The sequence below is a fragment of the Chlamydotis macqueenii genome, chromosome 20 (assembly GCF_036417535.1).
Source record: "Chlamydotis macqueenii isolate bChlMac1 chromosome 20, bChlMac1.mat, whole genome shotgun sequence".
NCBI classification, from domain to species: domain Eukaryota; kingdom Metazoa; phylum Chordata; class Aves; order Otidiformes; family Otididae; genus Chlamydotis; species Chlamydotis macqueenii.
The window spans coordinates 6418317-6435878 of NC_141575.1; the positions used below are offsets into that span (position 1 = coordinate 6418317).

Below are 17562 nucleotides of genomic sequence, written 5' to 3' on the forward strand. Positions count from 1 at the left end.
AGCAGCTGACGGGGCAGCCACATCCTCGCTTAGACACAGGCCGCGGCTCTCCCTTCCCTCACAGCGGGACTCTGCCCTTCCCCAAGATGGCGGCACAGGCTTCGCCCCGCTCCAAGATGGTGGCGCGGCGGCCCCGCCCCCTGGCGGCCGAAGTGCGGCGGCGGGGCGGCGGCGCCCGGTGTCGCCGGTGTCCTTGCGGCGGGCGGCGGCCGGGGCCGGGGCCGCGGGCAGGTGCGGAGCCATGCTGTCCTTCGTGGCGAGGGCTGTGGTAAGTGCCGCCTGCGCTCCGAGGGCGGGGAGGGCGGGGAGGGGGGGGCTCCCGCGGGTCCGGGACTGGGCGGGGGGGGGTAGCGTGAGATGGCGGCCGGGCCTGGGCCACGGCCCCGGTGTCACGGATGTCACGGGCCGGTGCTGTCGCGGGGGCCTCCGGCAGCCACAGCCTCTGCCGCCTCGGGCTGCCTGGAGGGCCGGGGGAGGAAATGGCCCTGCGTGGCCCCGCTCCCTGAACCCGGGGGAGAAACCCGGCTGCCTGGGTCAGGGCCGTGAGGACGGGGGCGAGGCACCCCGAAAGCCTGGCTTCTCTCGGACGAGGGTCTCGGTTGCGAGCTGGCTCGGCTCCCCAGAGCTGTCAGAGATGGAGGGCTTGGGGCTGGGCCACAGCAGGGACGGTGGGGGCTGGCCACGGCTGCTCAGGGGCAAGGGAAGCCCAAGAGCCTGTCTGTGTCTGCAGGCTTTGCCTTTGAAACGTGCCATTCCTTGCGAGCAGGGGGAAGGCCGCACACGCAGCAAAGCCTGGTCTCAGCAACTGCTCGTTGCGAACTCTGACGGATCCTGGGGGAGGAGGAGGCAGAGCGGGATGACAGCAGCTACGTGATGGATTCAGGGCTGGTTGTCTCTGGGTTTGAGGGGGGTCTCCAGCTTCTAATTTTAAAATAAAAGACAAACCTCTGTCATCTGACACTAAATGTTGTGGCCGTGCTGGGAATCAGACACTGCTCTGAAATTCCTCCTGCCCCCTAGGCTGCAGGTGGATTTCCCACCAGCTTTGCAGGCTCTGGAAAAGGTCATCTGCCGCGTTGGAACGCAGTTCAGGAGCAGTGCCAGCCCGCGAGCTGGCCATGTCTGTACGCCCCGCTCTCCGCTGGTGTTCGTTTTCCCTGTCGCTTGCGGGGAAAGGTGGACTGTCTGCTCTATTTGCTGCCAGCTGCCTCCTCTGTTCAGCTGCGATCACTGTTCCTCCTCCCACCAAATGCTTGAGTTTGACCTCAACCCAAACAAGCAGAGGACATAAAACAGGAATGATACAAATCCACTCCACATTTTAACATGCAGTGTTTTCAATTAATTTGGTTTGGGATTTTCCCTGTAACCCCGGGAAAAATCTGAAACTGTTTGGAATCATCATACTTGATCTCAGCTATGCAGAAGAGTGCTTGTCTGCCCCTCAGTCGATTACAGACACGAAGGAGGGTGTGATATTCCTCATGACCGCACAGTTCTGTTCTTGCCCTGTTTTGGTGCTTATTTTTTTCAAGAGTTGACAACCTAGAACCCCCCAAAGTCTCAGCTTGTAGTAATGACCACACGTGCACGGGGTGTGAGGGCAGCTAAGATGCCGCCTTTAGCCCCAAACTGAATTTGCTCCCATCTCCAGCTAATCCACCCACAGTGATGCTGGGCTGGTGTCCAGCTCCTGCTAGAGAGCTGTCCTCATCTCACCCTCTGTTCACCTTTTCCTGAGCAGAGGGACTGAATTCCTCATTGCCCACAGAAGTGCTCCCTGCAGCAGCTTGTCCCATGCGGTGGCAGCCTGTGGTGTCACCTCACTCCGGGACATAAATCGGGGTCTCTCCTGCCCGGAGATGTTCAGGCCGCTGTAGTTTCACGGTCCAGGCAAAGGCTGAGGGAACCACGTCCCCAGCGCTTTCACTTCTGCCGTGGCTGCAGGCCCAGAGCTGTTGATCGGAGAGAGACTCTGCCCACACGGTATTGATCAGCGAGCACCCATCGGGCAGTGCAGGGCTGACGGTCAGTGACCACGGGAGGGTTCCCAGAAAGGTACCTTCGTGGCAGTTCACGCAACCTGATGGTCTGATTACCCCCGGCCTCTCCCGGGCCCGTGTCTGGCCTTGAGCCCTCTGATCAGAGCAGTCATGTGGTGGTTTGCTAACGAGGTGACGCCCTGCACGGGCAGCACATTGTCAGGTGGAAGAGGAGACCGAGACAGGCCGAGGGAGAGCTTTACGGTCTTTTCTGTCCTCCCAGCCATGGATAGGAAGCCGAAGCAAGCAGAGAAGGTACAGTATGCCTATACTGCCACGATTAACACCCTTCATTTCTTCACAGCCCCACTCTCCTTTCATGTTTCAGTAATTCCCTCTTCTCTTGTTCATAACATTTCTTCTCCAAACCTTGATCCCTTAGTTCTTGCCAGGTCCTGCAAAGAGCATAGAGCATTTTCTCTGGGGGCTCAGCACCACGCAAAGGCTTTGTTACCTTGCAGATTTAGCTCTTTCTTTCTTCTTCTCTGTGCTTAACTCCTGGGAGGTGGGGGAACAGCTATTTTCTCATTGCTTTGGAAATCAAAGGGCATGTTCTCATTGGCTTTGCGTCCTCAGTGCACTGAGGAGGCAAAGTCCAGAGTCCTGTAGGAGAGTGTCTGATTCCGTAGATTTAACAGAAGGGGAGGAGCAGAGGGAACTGAAAACCTTTGGAGTACAATTTAAACATCTTCAAGCCAAAGCGTGTCCAACCCTGTTCACCCAAGAGGATGTTGTTCTTTTGGGGAAAACTGACACGTTCATTTCCTGGTTAGCAACTGGGTTTGCTGTTTCATTTCTCCGCCCAGGGAAGTGCTATGGTGCTTTCTAAGGCTCTCACTCCCACATGACCCCATTGGATCCCAGGATGTGTTGGCATCACCTACAATTTCCTGAAAAGCTCTCACTGTTCCCTCTCCAAAGGCTCCTTACTAGTACAACCAGACAGAGGCGGTTCTAATATTGCTGGGTACCCGGTACTGGGAGGCTCACCAGCACGAAGGAGCATTGCCCCAAGGCCTGCAGATCACAGCAGTCCTTCCTTGACCATCGCTGGCAATGTACCACCCCTGGCCAGAGAAGAGCTGTTATCTAAATTCTGCTTCCTCAAAGCCCAAAGGGCCGTTTGATTTGGCACAAGGGTTCTGCTTAATTTCCTAGCCTTACGCTGCTGTAAGAAGTAACAAAACAGTTTCTGACAGTACTTAAGATGAATATTTCTTTCACAACTTACTTTCTTCCCACTTACCATGCGATGGAAGGGTTTGACTTTGTCGAACGCATGGGGACTCTCAGCTGGAAGGTGCCCAGAGAGCTGGAGATGTACCACTATCCTGGCAGCATTTCCTCTGATGAGCTGAGAATCGGTATCTTGGGAGATCAAGTTTCTTTTTTGCAGCTTTTCTGGATGACCTACAACCGTCTCTAGTGTACGCTCAGTAGATCTGTGCCTTGCGTTTGTGCTTCGTGTGCTCTGCTTCCATGCTGAAACACCTGTGTGCCCTCAGAGAGGCTGGGATGGAGACTCCCAGATCCAGTTTTTTTGGTACCTCATGCACGTCGCAGGGAAGTTTTGTCTCGACATTTGCTCTGTGCTTTGCAGGCCAGGCCCTACGGCCTGCTGAAGCCAACAGCTTTAACCAAGATCCCAGGCAGATTCCAACTTCATCAGGAAGCCTTGCCCCCTCTCCCCGTGCCACCGCTCCAGCAAACAATGGACCGCTACCTGCAGGCTCTGCAGCCCATCATCACCGAGGAGGAGCTGAACCACACACAGGAGCTGGTGGCCGAGTTCCGCAAGCCAGGAGGCGTTGGAGAGAGGCTGCAGAAAGGCCTGGAGAGAAGAGCGAAGAAAACTGAGAACTGGGTAGGTGGCGACTCTGACCCCAGGCTCTGATTAGGGAGGGTGGAGGTCTCGTGCACACCTTTCCGGTGTCCTGGCTGCATCCACTGGCACCACGGTTTTTATGGCATCACCTTCATGACCTGTCTGCTGCCAGCCTCCCTGGGCTGCGCGAGCTCCTCACCAGGACTTGGGTAGACAGATTTACAGCAGAACAGGGAGTCACTGACCCTGTCTGTGGCTGCTGAAGCCTCTAGCCTGTTAGGAGCACCCAGCTGCCCCAAGAAACTGAAGGAAACCCTCTGCTCGAGCCCTGCACCAAGAGCCCCCGCTACCTTGCTCAGATCCCCCTCTCTCCTTCCCTTCATTGCGGGACAGAGCTGGGGTCAGGATGCAGAGACCGTTAAGCCAGGCTTAGGTCAAACAGCAGCAGATGCCGTGCCTGCATGTTGCCTTTCTCCGTCCCAGCTCTCAGACTGGTGGCTGAAGACAGCGTACCTGGAGTATCGCCTGCCAGTTGTGGTCCACTCCAGCCCTGGTGTGGTTTTACCTAAGCAGGATTTTCTGGATCGACAAGGTCAGCTCAGGTAAAGTCCTTTTCTGCCTTCCTCTAAGTTTCAGATGGGATGAGCTATCTCTGCTGGGCAAAGAGGAGGGTGTTCAGGCTGATTGCAAAAGAGAGTAATTAGCACGTGGTCCCCAAGGTTGATAGCTGTCTGTGCTGTGCAAGAGGGCTGTACAGATAAGGAAGAGCTGCCAGGCTGTAAGGAGACTCCTGGTTGCACCAGACTAAATATTTCATCAAGAGGGAAAACCAAAGAGTCCAGTGGTTCAGGTACTAAACTAGGACTAAAAACCTAGGTTTTGGTCTTCGCTGTAGCACAGGACTTCATTGCTGGATGGCCACGTTGCTGGCTGGAGGCATTGTGAGGATATATCTGAGTAAAGACTACGAGGCACTGAGACTGTGTGCAGTTAAAGGAGGCATAAAAACTAGCCAAGGCATGTAAGGGAGACCTACCAGGAATGCCTCTGGAGTTTGCTAGTTTAAAGGGATGGGAGAACCTGCTACAGGGACTGTCCCCTACTGTGTCGTTTCACTTGTGGATTCATGGTTTGGAAAACTTAACAGTCACTAGCCTCTCTCCTCCATGCCTCCATTTTTCCTTGCAATGAAACTCTGCCGTGTTCTCTCTTCTTTGTGGGCTCCCTTTAATTTTTAACCACCACTATGAGCGTATTAAATCCACTTGCAAAACTTTAGCATTGACCTTTGTACAGGGTTACCTTCGCCACAGTTACCAGTCATCACTGCTCTGGCAGATAAAAAGCAGCAGTGAGAACAAACCCTCCCTTCCGCTCCGGTGGATACACCTGAGCAGGGGAGCAGAGGGTGAGCCTTACAGAGACAATGCAAGACTAAGCACACACCTTTGAAAGCCGTCTCTCGTGTCAGTCACTCTTAAGTTACCCAAATAGAGCCAGTGCCCCAGCCAGTGGAACCGAGAAGCTGCACAAGAGTCTGGGCTCCCACGTAAAACACAATCCAAGTGCGTGTTTGTATAGTTGGTGGCTGCAGAATGAAGTTTCACAGTGTGGCTTGAGACTAAAGCTTCAGAAACCAGAAGGCAAATTTAGAAAGTGGAGTTCTGCATTCCTTACTCTGGCAACATTGATGGCTAAAAACAAATCGGCTAACCTCTCCCCGTCTGCCCCGCAAGCCCTGACTCTGCTCCCAGGCTGTTTGCTCTCTGGAAGGGAACAGAGGCTCTCTCACTGTTGTTTCCCATCTGTTTTACTTCTTTAGATTTTGCAAGCAGGCTGGGAAATTTTCACTGAAAACCTCTCTGCAGGATGTCTTATTTATTTAAGAGCCCTTAGGTTCTCGGGGTTTCATCCTTTGATCTTTGCTAGGGATGGGCATGCTGAGCAAATCTAGATGACACTGCTTGCCAACGCCAAATGCTCGCACCACTTTAAAGCCTTTGAAGCTCAGCTGACTGCAACCTCTTGCCCTCTTTCCTCCCCTGTGTGGGTGGGAGCTCCCAGGTCAGAGTAGGCCAACCTGTCACTCCCAAGCTGGAGCAGTTTGATGTGGCTTGTGACAGCCTCCCTCCCTGCTGGGAGTTGGCACTGGCAGTGTTTGTGTTGATTCTGGTAAACACAACACCAGCATGCAGCGCGCCTGCATTTTTTCAGATCCCTCAATGCCAGAGGAATGCTCTTAAGAGAGTTGCATTAGCAGTAGAACATTAATCAGGGAGGAACTCAGTCAGCAGTGGTGAGTGTTGGACGCAAGGAGATACAGCTGTGTCTTGGCTTCAAACTCAGAGGTGGCCCCTGGCCAGGGAAGGGCAGAAATACCTTTTTCTTGGTGCTGGTTTAATGCTGCGACTCAGAACTAGGACGTGATAAAATCACAACATGCCAGTAAAAAATGCTGCTATTAGAGCGTCATTTATGCATCTGGACTGAACCCTGCTTTCTTGAAAGCTGTCCAGAGTTCCTCAGTTATACAGTGAGATACATTAAAAAATCAAGCGCTACATGGTAGGACTATCCAGCAATCTCAAATCGCAACCCCAGAGTGGCTGTTACCCACTAACCAGCGATGGGCACAACAGGGGCTGAACTTTCTAAGGAGCAGAAAGAAGCTCTGCCAGCCCTCCTCAGCTAGTTCCTCAGCCCCAGATGTTCTGTGTTTGAATCTCAACTTGTTATATTTGGTATTTTTTCCAGGTTTGCTGCCAAGCTGATTGAGGGCATCCTGGATTTCAAGACCATGATTGACAAGTGAGTTAGCGACTCTCCTGACTTCTCAGATGTTTCTTACTGTCACAGAGAGGCTGAGCCCAGGCAATAAATCTCCCTTCCAAATAGAAAGGCAAGAGAAGACAGCACATCTTTGAAAAGATGTATTGTAATCAACATCACTGCTTACTGCCAAGGTCATCACCACTGGAAAAAAAGCAACTTTACTTTTCTTTCTTCACGTTGTTTGCCGTAATACTTTCATTGGCACGCATACGTGCTTAGAGGGAGTGAGCCCAACTGACTGTCTTGTAGAGCTACATACTTTTGTTTGCCCACAGAACAAGTTACAGCTCAGGCAGCAGGAATTTGTTTCTCTCATTTTGGGTTTCTGGTGTTTCTCATCTCCCAGCTAGACGGCATGAGCTCTAGAGAAACTTGTTCCTCCCTACCCTTTTTCTTCTGATTACCAAACCTCTGCTGAACATAGCTTATTTATGTTCCAAAAATACATTTACCAACACATTACCAACATCACACCTTTACATCCAGATCCAGAGAAGTCTCAGGGCCGGCTGTGAGAAGGGTACTTGGAATACGACTGCTCAGGTGATCGACCGAGTCCCAGCCTAGTTCACGGGTCACAGATAGCACTTCAGACATTCACCACTCAAAATTACAGCTGAAAACCTCTTTCTGCCATTTCATAGGAAACAACACATCTCACAGTGTATTGTGCCCTGGATTCTTCTCTGCATGGTGTATGCTAAGCTATATAGTTAGTCCAGGGATCTATTTTTCTGGCGTTACTAAACACATAATTCTTTTCCCCTTCCCAAACAATGGGCCAGCAAACAGACATTTTGTGTAGCCCCTACTAAGAAAGCTGGTAGGAATGGGGAAGGACGGCCTCTTTTTTTATACCACCAGCACCAACACATTTAGGTCTTGCTGGAGTTAGTGACAGCAGCTGCATGGTTGAGCCTGTGCCCGTCTTGTGTGGGGAGTGCAGGCCTTCTCACTGATCTGTTTTCTCTCCCCCTCCCTCCTTACCTTGCTGTCTGTCCAGTGAGACCCTTCCAGTGGAGTACATGGGGGGGAAGCCCCTCTGCATGAACCAGTACTACCAGATCCTCTCATCCTGCCGCATTCCTGGGCCCAAGCGGGACTCCATTGTCAACTACGCCAAAGGCAAAAAGCAATCCAGACATATCACAGTGGTTCACAACTTCCAGGTACGGCAGCTGCTGAGCTTGCGAGGTTTGTTTAGATGCAGGTGTCCCTTTCAGCTAGCTGTGGTCCAGAGGAAAGGGAACAATAGAAAGTCTCTGCCCACAGGGTTTGCCTCACCAGGGATTAATTCCTGCTCCCTTTATTTCCTTTGGCCTTAGCTGGCAAACAGCTGGGATCGCTGTGTGTGAACAACAGACTACAAGGCAGAAAAATGCTCTCTTCCCATTTCTTGTCCCTGCAATTCCTGTCTCTCAAAGCCCAGAGATCACATCTGAAATTGGAAACTGCAAGTAGAAATTGGATAAAAACCCTACCACCACAGCCGAGTCTCAGAAACAGGAATTCCTCGTGTATTTTGGCCTTCATTACCAAGGTTTCTGAGCTTCTTAAAACCTGGACTGTATTTGTGCCCTGCAAGAGAAGTTCAACTTAAGTCTCTCTATTCTGAGCATCCTCCAAAGAAGTCAGCTTGTAAGGAGACCTTAGGTCAGGTCTTACCTTCTCAAAGTGGCTGTTCCCTGCTTCTGAGGCTGGACAATAAAGATCTCTCATGTTCTGTCTCTGTCCTTGTCTGCTCTTCTCACCTTCAGTTCTTTGAGCTGGATGTTTACAACAGTGATGGAAGTCCCCTCACCTCTGACCAACTCTTCACTCAGCTGGAGAAGATATGGAACACCTCCCTCCAAACAAACAAAGAGCCTATTGGGATCCTTACTACCAACCACCGAAACACCTGGGCAAAAGCCTACAACAACCTTCTGAAAGGTCTGTAGAGCCCCTAACATGCAAGGGCTAACAGCCACCACAAATGCTTGAACTACCAACCTCACTGCTGTGCTCCGCTCAGTTCTTTCCTTTCAAAGCTTGTTCTGGACAGATAATATGAGCTTTCCACCTCAAGGAAGCAACCTGATTTCACTGCAAAGTATTGTTATTTTTGTTTTGGAAGGTAGACAGGCGAAGTCCGAAGCTTGTTTTGTTAGACCTGACATCCTAGAGTTTGTTGCCTTGCAAATGGGTGGGATGTAAAAAACATGAAAAAAGGAGAGTGAATGCAGCATGCTCACCTCTCTAACAACCCATCTGGCTACAATTTTAGTAACTGTATACACCCCTAAATGACCAGTATTGCACTGAGGTACAATGGGAATCCAACACTGGGTCCTCCAAACCTGCTCTTTCAAATTTCAATCTCCCTCCAATTAAAATGCAATTTTCTCAGCTCCCGTTCCTTATTTGCTGTTCATTTCTCTCCCAGATAAGACCAACAAGGAATCTGTGCGTACGATTGAGAAGAGCATTTGCACTGTCTGCCTTGATGCGCCTATGCCACGGGTCTCTGAGGACGTCTACAAGAGCCGAGTGGCTGCTCAGATGCTGCACGGTGGAGGCAGCCGCTGGAACAGTGGGAACCGATGGTTTGACAAAACACTTCAAGTAAGTGCTGATGCTGTAAAGATGCTGAAGATATGGGCCTGGAGGAGACTCCTGAGACTACAAAGGCCCAAGAAATCTCAGAAACTTTTTGCAGGAAAATTTTCCTCATATCAAGAGGGTGGAGAAATAGGAGAGACAAGGTGTGGTGGCTGACTGTCTGAGATCCTACGGTTTCCCTTGCAGTCACCACAAGCACTCTTCCTTGCCTCGGGGACTTTTGTTTCTTTTACTGCCTCTGCCCACGCTTATTCAGTGTAGCAGTTCTTTGTGTTCCTTGTAAATCAATTTTCTGCCTGCAGTGAACAATGCTTTGTCTGCTTTGAGACAGCCCAAACGTAGGGAGGTCTGTTCCTTGTATCTCCTCTAGGCTTGTTACTTCTCCTGTTTCTGCCAGAAGCTGCCCAATGGCTTTTTGTTTTGATTTTTCAAACATAAGCTGCCATCCCACAGCGTCCCTCTGATCCTTTTTCCATTCAGTCTTGTCAGGAACCTTCAAAAGCAGCTGCTATTTGAGCTTCTCCTTCATTAGTTGGTATATCCTGGCTCATGGATAGTAGCAGTGGCGCTTTAAAAGATTCTTGTATCTGCTGAACTCTTCGTAACGTTTTCAGCTATTTTGTTCCTATTTGGAACTCTTCATTGATGGGATAAAGCTTAGATGTGCCAGCTAATTGAAAAGTAAGGGTAAGCCAGCACATGGTGATATTATTCCTGTATTATGTGTGCAAAGTAAATCAAAACCATTGAACCACTCTGTCTTGCCAGGACACTAAGCACACCAATGTATCTATCAGGCATGCTCTTATTCAGTAAATTTTGCAAAACTGTAACGGTGGTATCGAATGTTCTAGCCCTGCTGAAAGGCATCCATTGCAGTTCTGCTAAATGAGAGCTTTGTGTTCCCTTTCCAGTGTACAGGATCACTGTCCACTCTGATACGGAGCAGTGAGATACCAAGATCTCTGGATAGCTCCTGCTTCACACACTGGGTATCTGTCTTCAACAGTGTTCTCTCATGCTTCTCTCGTAGTTCATCATTGCTGAAGATGGCTCCTGTGGTCTTGTATACGAGCACGCTCCCTCAGAAGGCCCACCCATTGTTGCTCTTCTGGATCACATTGTGGAGTACACGTGAGTCCTGCTTTCTCTGCTTTTCCTCAGGATTGGAGAAAGGTTTAAAAGCACCTGCTCCCCAAGAACATGCCTCTTCACAGCTCACCCCTAGGAGCTTGTTCTAGAGGAAGGTAGGGGTATGCTAATTAGGTGTGGCAGTTCTTACATTCACGATGAGAACTGAGTGGCCAATCTACTCTGGTAGGTTTTGCTACTGCTTCCACTCTCAGAGAATTGCACTGTTCAGAGTTAGCAGGACTGCTGCCTGGGAGACGTGTTTCTTTTAGCACAGAAGACATTTCTTTCATACCCTTCAAAAAACATAATAATGGCACCGTGAAGAATCTTTCAGCCTGTGACTAGTGTCTTAGGGAAGATCTCCAGTGCATTTCTACCCATGTTCTGGTGTGCTTGGCTAAGCCTCACGTTAAAGGTCTGGTTTAACATCATTTCTCTATGCAGGAAGAAACCTGAGCTGATAAGATCACCCATGATTCCTTTGCCAATGCCCAGAAAGCTGCGGTTTAACATCACCCCAGAAATCAAGAATGACATAGAGAAAGCAAAGCAGAACCTCAACATGTAAGTATGAGGCAGCGGAGAGGGCTGCTGAGTGAGTAATTCATGTCCCCCTTTGGAATGTGTCAGTGGTTTGAATGAGGCTGCCCCCACTGCAGCCAGGCAGTTTTTCCCAGTGACTTCTTAGGTCAACAACATTGAACCTAGGTGAAAACCACACCAAAGCTACCTGCCAGGAATAAAGTCAAAGGTGCTGGAAAGGGGTAATTGCTGAGCCATCCCACTTGACTGAGAAAGAACACAGCTTTACCTGATCTAACTAGGGATAGTGGAGCATAAACACACACACACCCCCATCTAACCTGGTGAAAATTTTCAGCAGTGGCCAAAAAAAAGCTCATCTCCATGGTGCTCCCCAAACAAGCCTGTGTGTGATGGAGCTCTCTGTCCCTGCGTAGGTCAGATCCAAATAGCCTGTTCTCTCTGAGCCTTGTAAAAGCAAATCCATACCTTTGTGTTACAAGGGACAGTCAATCCATACCTTTGTGTTACAACAGGGAAAGGAACACTTCCTCTTTCTTTCCTTGCAGAATGGTGGAAGATCTGGATATCAAAGTCATGGTTTTTCATCAATTTGGGAAAACCTTCCCCAAGTCAGAGAAGATAAGTCCTGATGCTTTTATCCAGCTGGCCTTGCAGCTAGCATATTACAGGTAAGACAACCAGTAGGTAGCTTCTCAGCATCTTCACCATCAGACTCAAGTACGTGAGCCACCTTGATAAAGGTGGCACAGACAAGTCTCTTGCAGGCTGCTGTGGCTTGCTTCCCAAGTCCCATGTTTTCCCCAGGCACTGGGGCTGAACTGCAAATCTCACTTGTGGCAGCTGCCAAGCAACGGGTGAGATTAACCCCTCGATGTGTGTACAACTGTAGTAAGGAAGCATCAGAGATCAGCTGTCAACGGGCTCACTCACATAGTCTCCTTCTTCCTCCCAGTTCTTCTGCTTCACAAGAGGCCATTCCTGTCAGGACTAACTCACTTCTGTGACTTTCTTCTCCATCTTTCAGGATGTACGGCCATGTCTGTGCCACATACGAGAGCGCATCGCTAAGGATGTTCCGCCTGGGCCGCACAGACACCATCCGCTCCACTTCTGTAGACTCTCTTAAGTTTGTGCAGTCAATGGACAGCCCTGACAAATCGGTGAGGATCTTAAAGAAGCGGAGTAAGAGGACTCCACTGCAAAAAAAGAGAAAAGCTGCTTATTTGGCTAACCCTGTGTCAGCTGGTTTCACCTAAGCAGAACTGCACCTGATAAGGAGCCGAGCTAAAACATAGCTTGGAGTATACAGTTACACACCTTGGGTTTTATTTGGCTTTCCTTTCCCATGTATTGAAAGCCTGGGAAACAACATGTGGACTTTTCTATTCCCACTAAAAGGAAGTATGTCCCCTCTAGAAGTTTGTTTAACTACCCAAAGTAAGTTCTGCTACTGATGATGGAGAACTCCAGTCAGAATGAAGTAACACAGCTGAACAAAATGATTTAAAAATTAAATCTAGCAAATGTAAAAGTTAGTCTAGTATAGACACCCAAGGCAAAAACGCCCTCCAGCCTAGAGGAACAGCCAAAATGAGGTTTTCCATTCTACAGAAAAACTTACAGACAGGTCTGTGTGTTCTCAGGACCAGGAGAAAGCAGACTTGCTGCGGAGAGCTACCCAGGCCCACAGGGAATACACTGATCTGGTGAGTGTGCTCTATAGAGCCAGTGTTGGGGTTTTACATAGCAAATACAGGTTTGGTGAAACACAAGACATGAAGAGCTTTCTCTGCTGCCACAGTAATGTGGCCATTAGGGCTGCTGCACGGGGCTAACTCCCATCTGACAGTGCTGCAGGCCACAGAATGAATGCTCTATCCCTAGCTAGTGGTTTAAATCTCCTTTGTGACCAACCTAAAGGAGAGAATCAGATATGAAAATAGCTTCAGTTCTCACTGGTATTGTTGTGATAAATGCCAAACTTGCATGAGGACCCCTGTCGTAGTTTAGCCCTGATCGGGACCAGACTATGCAGTCTCCTCACTAAACAAAACCAGAACAACCCCTTAAGCCAGAGGGAGCCCATGGGCAGGAACTGTAAGGTTTGTTCCACACTGTGTTTAATTTCACAGTCCTTACAAACAAAACTGACTGTTGGTCCTAAAGGCAAGATCTAGTTTTCTTCTAACTTTAAACATCTAGAGATTTTTTTTTTAGAAGTGCTTTTTTCTTGAACCCAAATAAATTGACAGTTTTACTCGCTTGCCTGCTAGGCAGGCTTCCATCTAGTCTCTCTTCCTTCCAGGCAATAAGGGGCAACGCGATAGACCGCCACCTCTTGGGCTTGAAGCTTCAAGCTATTGAGGACCTAGTGAGCATACCCGAACTGTTCATGGACACAGCATACGCTGTTGCAATGCACTTCAATCTCTCAACCAGCCAGGTAGGACTCATCTGAGCACAGAAATGCTCTTTTTTTCATTGCCTTTCTTCTCCACATTTCTCCTTCATTTCCTTCTGTTAGAAGCTAATCCTCACTGAGGGACAGAAATTTTTAAGCCTGCTACCAATCCCATAAAGCTGCAGATCTGATCTTCTAGCTACCACAGTCCCTCTCAAGCCTGTAAAACACCAGCATAACCAAGGCCCAGATCACCAGAAGTGTTTGGTGTCTAAATGCAAGCGATATCAATTGAAGTTAGCTGCCAGACATTCACCCGCTGTGCTGCGATTCTTACTGATACAGTTCTGCTTGTGACTTATTACAAGCTTATCTTGGGGAGAAGTACTCTTTGGCAAATGTAGAGGAAAACAAATTGCTACTAAATGGCAGAGTCCAGCATTTATGTGGTGGTAGGTGGGTCTGACCAAAAAGTCCCTCTTCTAGAGCATCTTCATGAGATGGCGTTTTCTTCTAGTGTTAACAGAGCTGTCAGCATTTGATGGCTGCATTTCTCTCTGGCTGGTTAGAAGTTTTTAATTACATTGTCTCTACAGGTCCCAGCAAAGACAGACTGTGTGATGTGTTTTGGTCCCGTGGTTCCAGATGGCTATGGAATCTGTTACAACCCTATGGATGAACACATTAACTTTGCAATTTCAGCATTCAACAGCTGTGCTGAGACAAACGCAGCCCGCATGGCACATTATCTTGAGAAAGCACTGCTAGACATGAGGATCTTGCTCCAGTCCACTCCCAAATCCAAACTGTAAGGGGCAAACATGATACAAAACCCCCAACTAAAGGGGCTATCCCTCATGCACTGAAGTTCCCAGCTCCTCAGAAAATGACTGAGGGGACAGCTTGCCCTGGAACCTAGGAGGGCGTCTACCATTTGTTTTCATCAAGAGGTTACAGAATGGTCATCTGCAGATATTAGCGGTGAGAGGAAACACTGTCTTAAGATGAAGCAGAACTGACTGGTCCTCTCCCATCAACGCAAAGTGCACCTTCCTGTCCTCAAAGAGGACTGAAATGTGATTGTTATGGAACTTACTGTGAAGGAATACAGCAAGCGGAGTCCTTACCAGTACCTAAATCCATTTGGTGATGAAGGTAGTTCTTCTCCAGGAAAAGCAGGGAATGTTGATTATTTGATGGAACGACTGTAAGACCAAGTCTTTTTGCTGGTTTAGTCTTCAGAAGAGTGCAGCATCTTTCAAACTTGACTGAAGATTTTTCTGCTGCTCCAGCAAAATGTCACCATTGAACTTTGGCAAGGGGAGAAAAAAGTTCTTAAGTCAGAGCAGATCCAGTCTTTAGAGTGCACTGCACTACTTATCCCAGGCACCTCAACCATTACACCTTTACAGGCCTGGGAACGTTCCCTTCCCTTCGTTTTAGGATGCTGGGATCTCCTTTCTGTTGCACTGACCCTATTAACAACAGACTATAATTTGCTACAAACTACGGTGGTTTTTTTTGTTATTGTTGTTCTGGGCTTTTTGTTAAGCTTGCTGTTGTGGTCCTAGCCATCGATCTTCAGGCTCAGCATAAAGCTTTTTCCCCACAAAACTTCCACAAAACTCTCACACAGGTTTTGCTAGCTTTGGCTTTATGTACCTTAACATTTGCAGAGATGAGATTTAGCAGGCCACTTGCTTCACCGTACCTTGCTTTGGAATCGAGGAAGACAAACAGATGCTGACCATCTCCTTACTAGCCAGAAGGCCACACGCCTAGTCTCCATCAGGGCACACATGTTACCCTAGTGTGGTTTTATACCTTGTTTTCATAAACAAGGTATTTGTGCATAATGTGTTATGCCTAAGTTGTGGACAAATAAGAATGTTTCTGATCAGGAACTCCAGACCATACTTCTGTTTCTGGCCCACAGAGTTCAAACCTGTTAGAGCTAGAGGAAAAACAGCTGCAGAATCACCCTTCCTTCACATCACTGTTTTAACAAGGCAGAAAAATCTTGAAAAGTAGGAAGAAAGTTGAGGACATGCAGGCAGGGTAGATATTTGTCCACTGCGGCAGCCACTTTTCCTGCAGTAACAGTACAGCACCTTCTCTGCCACTCTTGGGAGTTTTTTCTTACTGCCATGTTACTCAGATTTGTGCCAGCTCTATTCTGCAAGAGAGTGATCTTACGATAGTCTTCTCATGTGCAGTTGACAAACTTGACACAAAAAATTATATATACAAATGCTAACATACAATTGTAGCATAGGAATTTTTGTAAGCACTGCTTCCAATGCATCTGCCAGAATCCAAGCTCCTGACTATACTTTTATTTAAAAAAACATATGGTAAAGAAGAATTCTAGTGCTATTTCTGCAACAGGGATTGCACACCCTTCAAGATGTGGGTGCTAGGACATCACCACAAACAAGAACCATTAGGAGTCTGATGGCCTGTTTTGTTACAGGGAAATATTTGATCATAATTGCTACTTTTCTGATCATAGAACAGCAAGGGACATGATCAAAGTGCCTTGGTGAATATATATGAAGAAGTTTGCACTAAACCTGTTTGAAGTAAAAGAAAAAAAAAATCTAATTTGTTTCTTGAAAAACACAAGCCAATACTACTGCATTTTTTGCTAAAAGGATGTTAGTTCAAAGCTTCTATCTTATACCTAGATAAACCTTAAAAAGGAAACTTTAACTGAAACTCACCTGCACAGCCAGTGATTGTATGAACTGCGACTTTCACATCATCTACATGGATTTATAGTTGATCTTTTAGAAGAATCCTGAATGGAGTGAGATAGTCTAAGAAAACCAGTGGGAGCACTACAAATCTGCAAGCACACATCCCTGCTCTGTGGACTCCTCTGTATGAGTTAGACTGAAACTGCAAGAGGATACTCAGTATTATCACGGTGTAAGTGACTGTGTAAATACTACATAAAAGACCAAACCTTGCTGGAATGACATCTGGGTTTATGGAGCCTTTTATATTGAAAAATACTGCTTTTGCCAAAGTAACCCTCCCTCCCATACTGAGTCAACCTCTGTTGCTAGAGGACAAGTCTGTCTGCAATGCCTTCAACCGCTGATGCTACAGTATTGCCGCGTAAGTATTTGAGACCGCCCCTTTTCTACTTCTGACTCTCAAAGCAAAGTGCCTATTAAAGATTAAGCAGAAGTACACGCTGCTGTAACTGTATCTCAGAAGATGAGAGTGATCTATTCTGGATCTAAATCTGGATATGCATTAGCTTCAGCAGAGTACAGCTGCAAGAAGCAGACTATCACTCTGAAAGAGATACAAGATTCATAAACCACTTAATGCATCCTTAATGATACACAGAGCTGAAATTCAGATGAATGAAGGTGATATTTTTAAGTTCTTGAAAGGACGCTAAAATCACTACAAGATTTTTCCTCTACAAAGTCTTTTCTTATTGTACAAGTTCTAATATGTGATGTGCTTCAGTTCATACCTTCTTGATTTTCTGGTGTCGGCTTACTGAATACTATTCTCCTCCCTGTTTCTGACCGTCTGATTGTTTTATGAAGAGGTGTCCGTTGTCTTAAAGGCACATTAAGTACAAGAAACTTAAGTTCCAGAAAAACTACTGACTTGGAACAAATAATTTTAGAAATGCATAGACTGAAAATGTTCTGATAACTCTTGGATTATGAGTGCAATTTATAACACAGCCTGGTAGTGTTGCATGCTTTGCTGGTTAGCTGTGTTAAATTCTGTTTCGGTAGTGTAATCCGTGTCATGAAAAGTTTTGAAACGTTCTTTGAATAAACTGAAACACAATAAACAGATAAGTGCTACAAAAAGGCTTAAATCTCCTTAGACACTGCAGAAGTTACATAACTACCCTTATGGGAAGATGTTTGTGTGAGGACAGCAAGAACAGTGAACCACAGCATTCTGTCACCTTCCTTTTATTGTCTTAGTATCTCCATCCAGCCCCCTTGAGTACAAGGGAGGAATAGAAAGCATCTGTTTGCAAAACCACATATTCCAAAGACAATATTCAATTTCAGAGAACTAGTGGCAGGAGACTTCATACAAGTGTAGGATAATAAGGCAGAGCTCAAATCTTTTTCCTGCACAGCACCATTTAGTTAAGAAAGTCCATGGGATCACTAAGGAATCTCTACTATATCAAG

General features: G+C 47.7%; 1 protein-coding gene across 3 annotated transcripts; it reads left to right on the forward strand.

Moving 5' to 3' along the window:
* Positions 1 to 140: 140 nt before the first annotated feature.
* Positions 141 to 17226, forward strand: CRAT (carnitine O-acetyltransferase). 3 transcript variants are annotated; one of them, XM_086763570.1, is made up of 15 exons: positions 181 to 268; positions 2195 to 2297; positions 3643 to 3906; positions 4351 to 4469; positions 6622 to 6675; positions 7703 to 7868; positions 8457 to 8631; positions 9125 to 9303; positions 10334 to 10434; positions 10879 to 10998; positions 11526 to 11648; positions 12005 to 12140; positions 12624 to 12686; positions 13286 to 13423; positions 13978 to 17226. In XM_086763570.1, exons 2-15 carry the CDS (start codon positions 2268 to 2270, stop codon positions 14191 to 14193), a joined length of 1884 nt encoding a protein of 627 aa, XP_086619696.1. In that variant the 5' UTR covers positions 181 to 268; positions 2195 to 2267; the 3' UTR covers positions 14194 to 17226. The 3 variants fall into 3 exon arrangements, with proteins under 3 accessions (XP_086619697.1, XP_086619696.1, XP_010116808.2); XM_086763571.1 differs by lacking the exon at positions 2195 to 2297 and having other exon boundaries at positions 141 to 268; XM_010118506.2 differs by lacking the exon at positions 181 to 268 and having other exon boundaries at positions 1659 to 2297.
* The last annotated feature ends 336 nt before the right edge of the window (positions 17227 to 17562 follow it).

What these genes read in the sequence shown, in the direction of transcription:
- CRAT (XM_010118506.2), top strand. Translation starts at nt 2,154, where the DNA reads ATGTGGTGGTTTGCTAACGAGGTGACGCCCTGCACGGGCAGCACATTG. An exon ending in CAGTGGTTCACAACTTCCAG is followed by an intron (nt 7,869 to 8,456) that starts GTACGGCAGCTG and finishes TCTCACCTTCAG; the next exon opens with TTCTTTGAGCTGGATGTTTA. An exon ending in CTACAACAACCTTCTGAAAG is followed by an intron (nt 8,632 to 9,124) that starts GTCTGTAGAGCC and finishes TTTCTCTCCCAG; the next exon opens with ATAAGACCAACAAGGAATCT.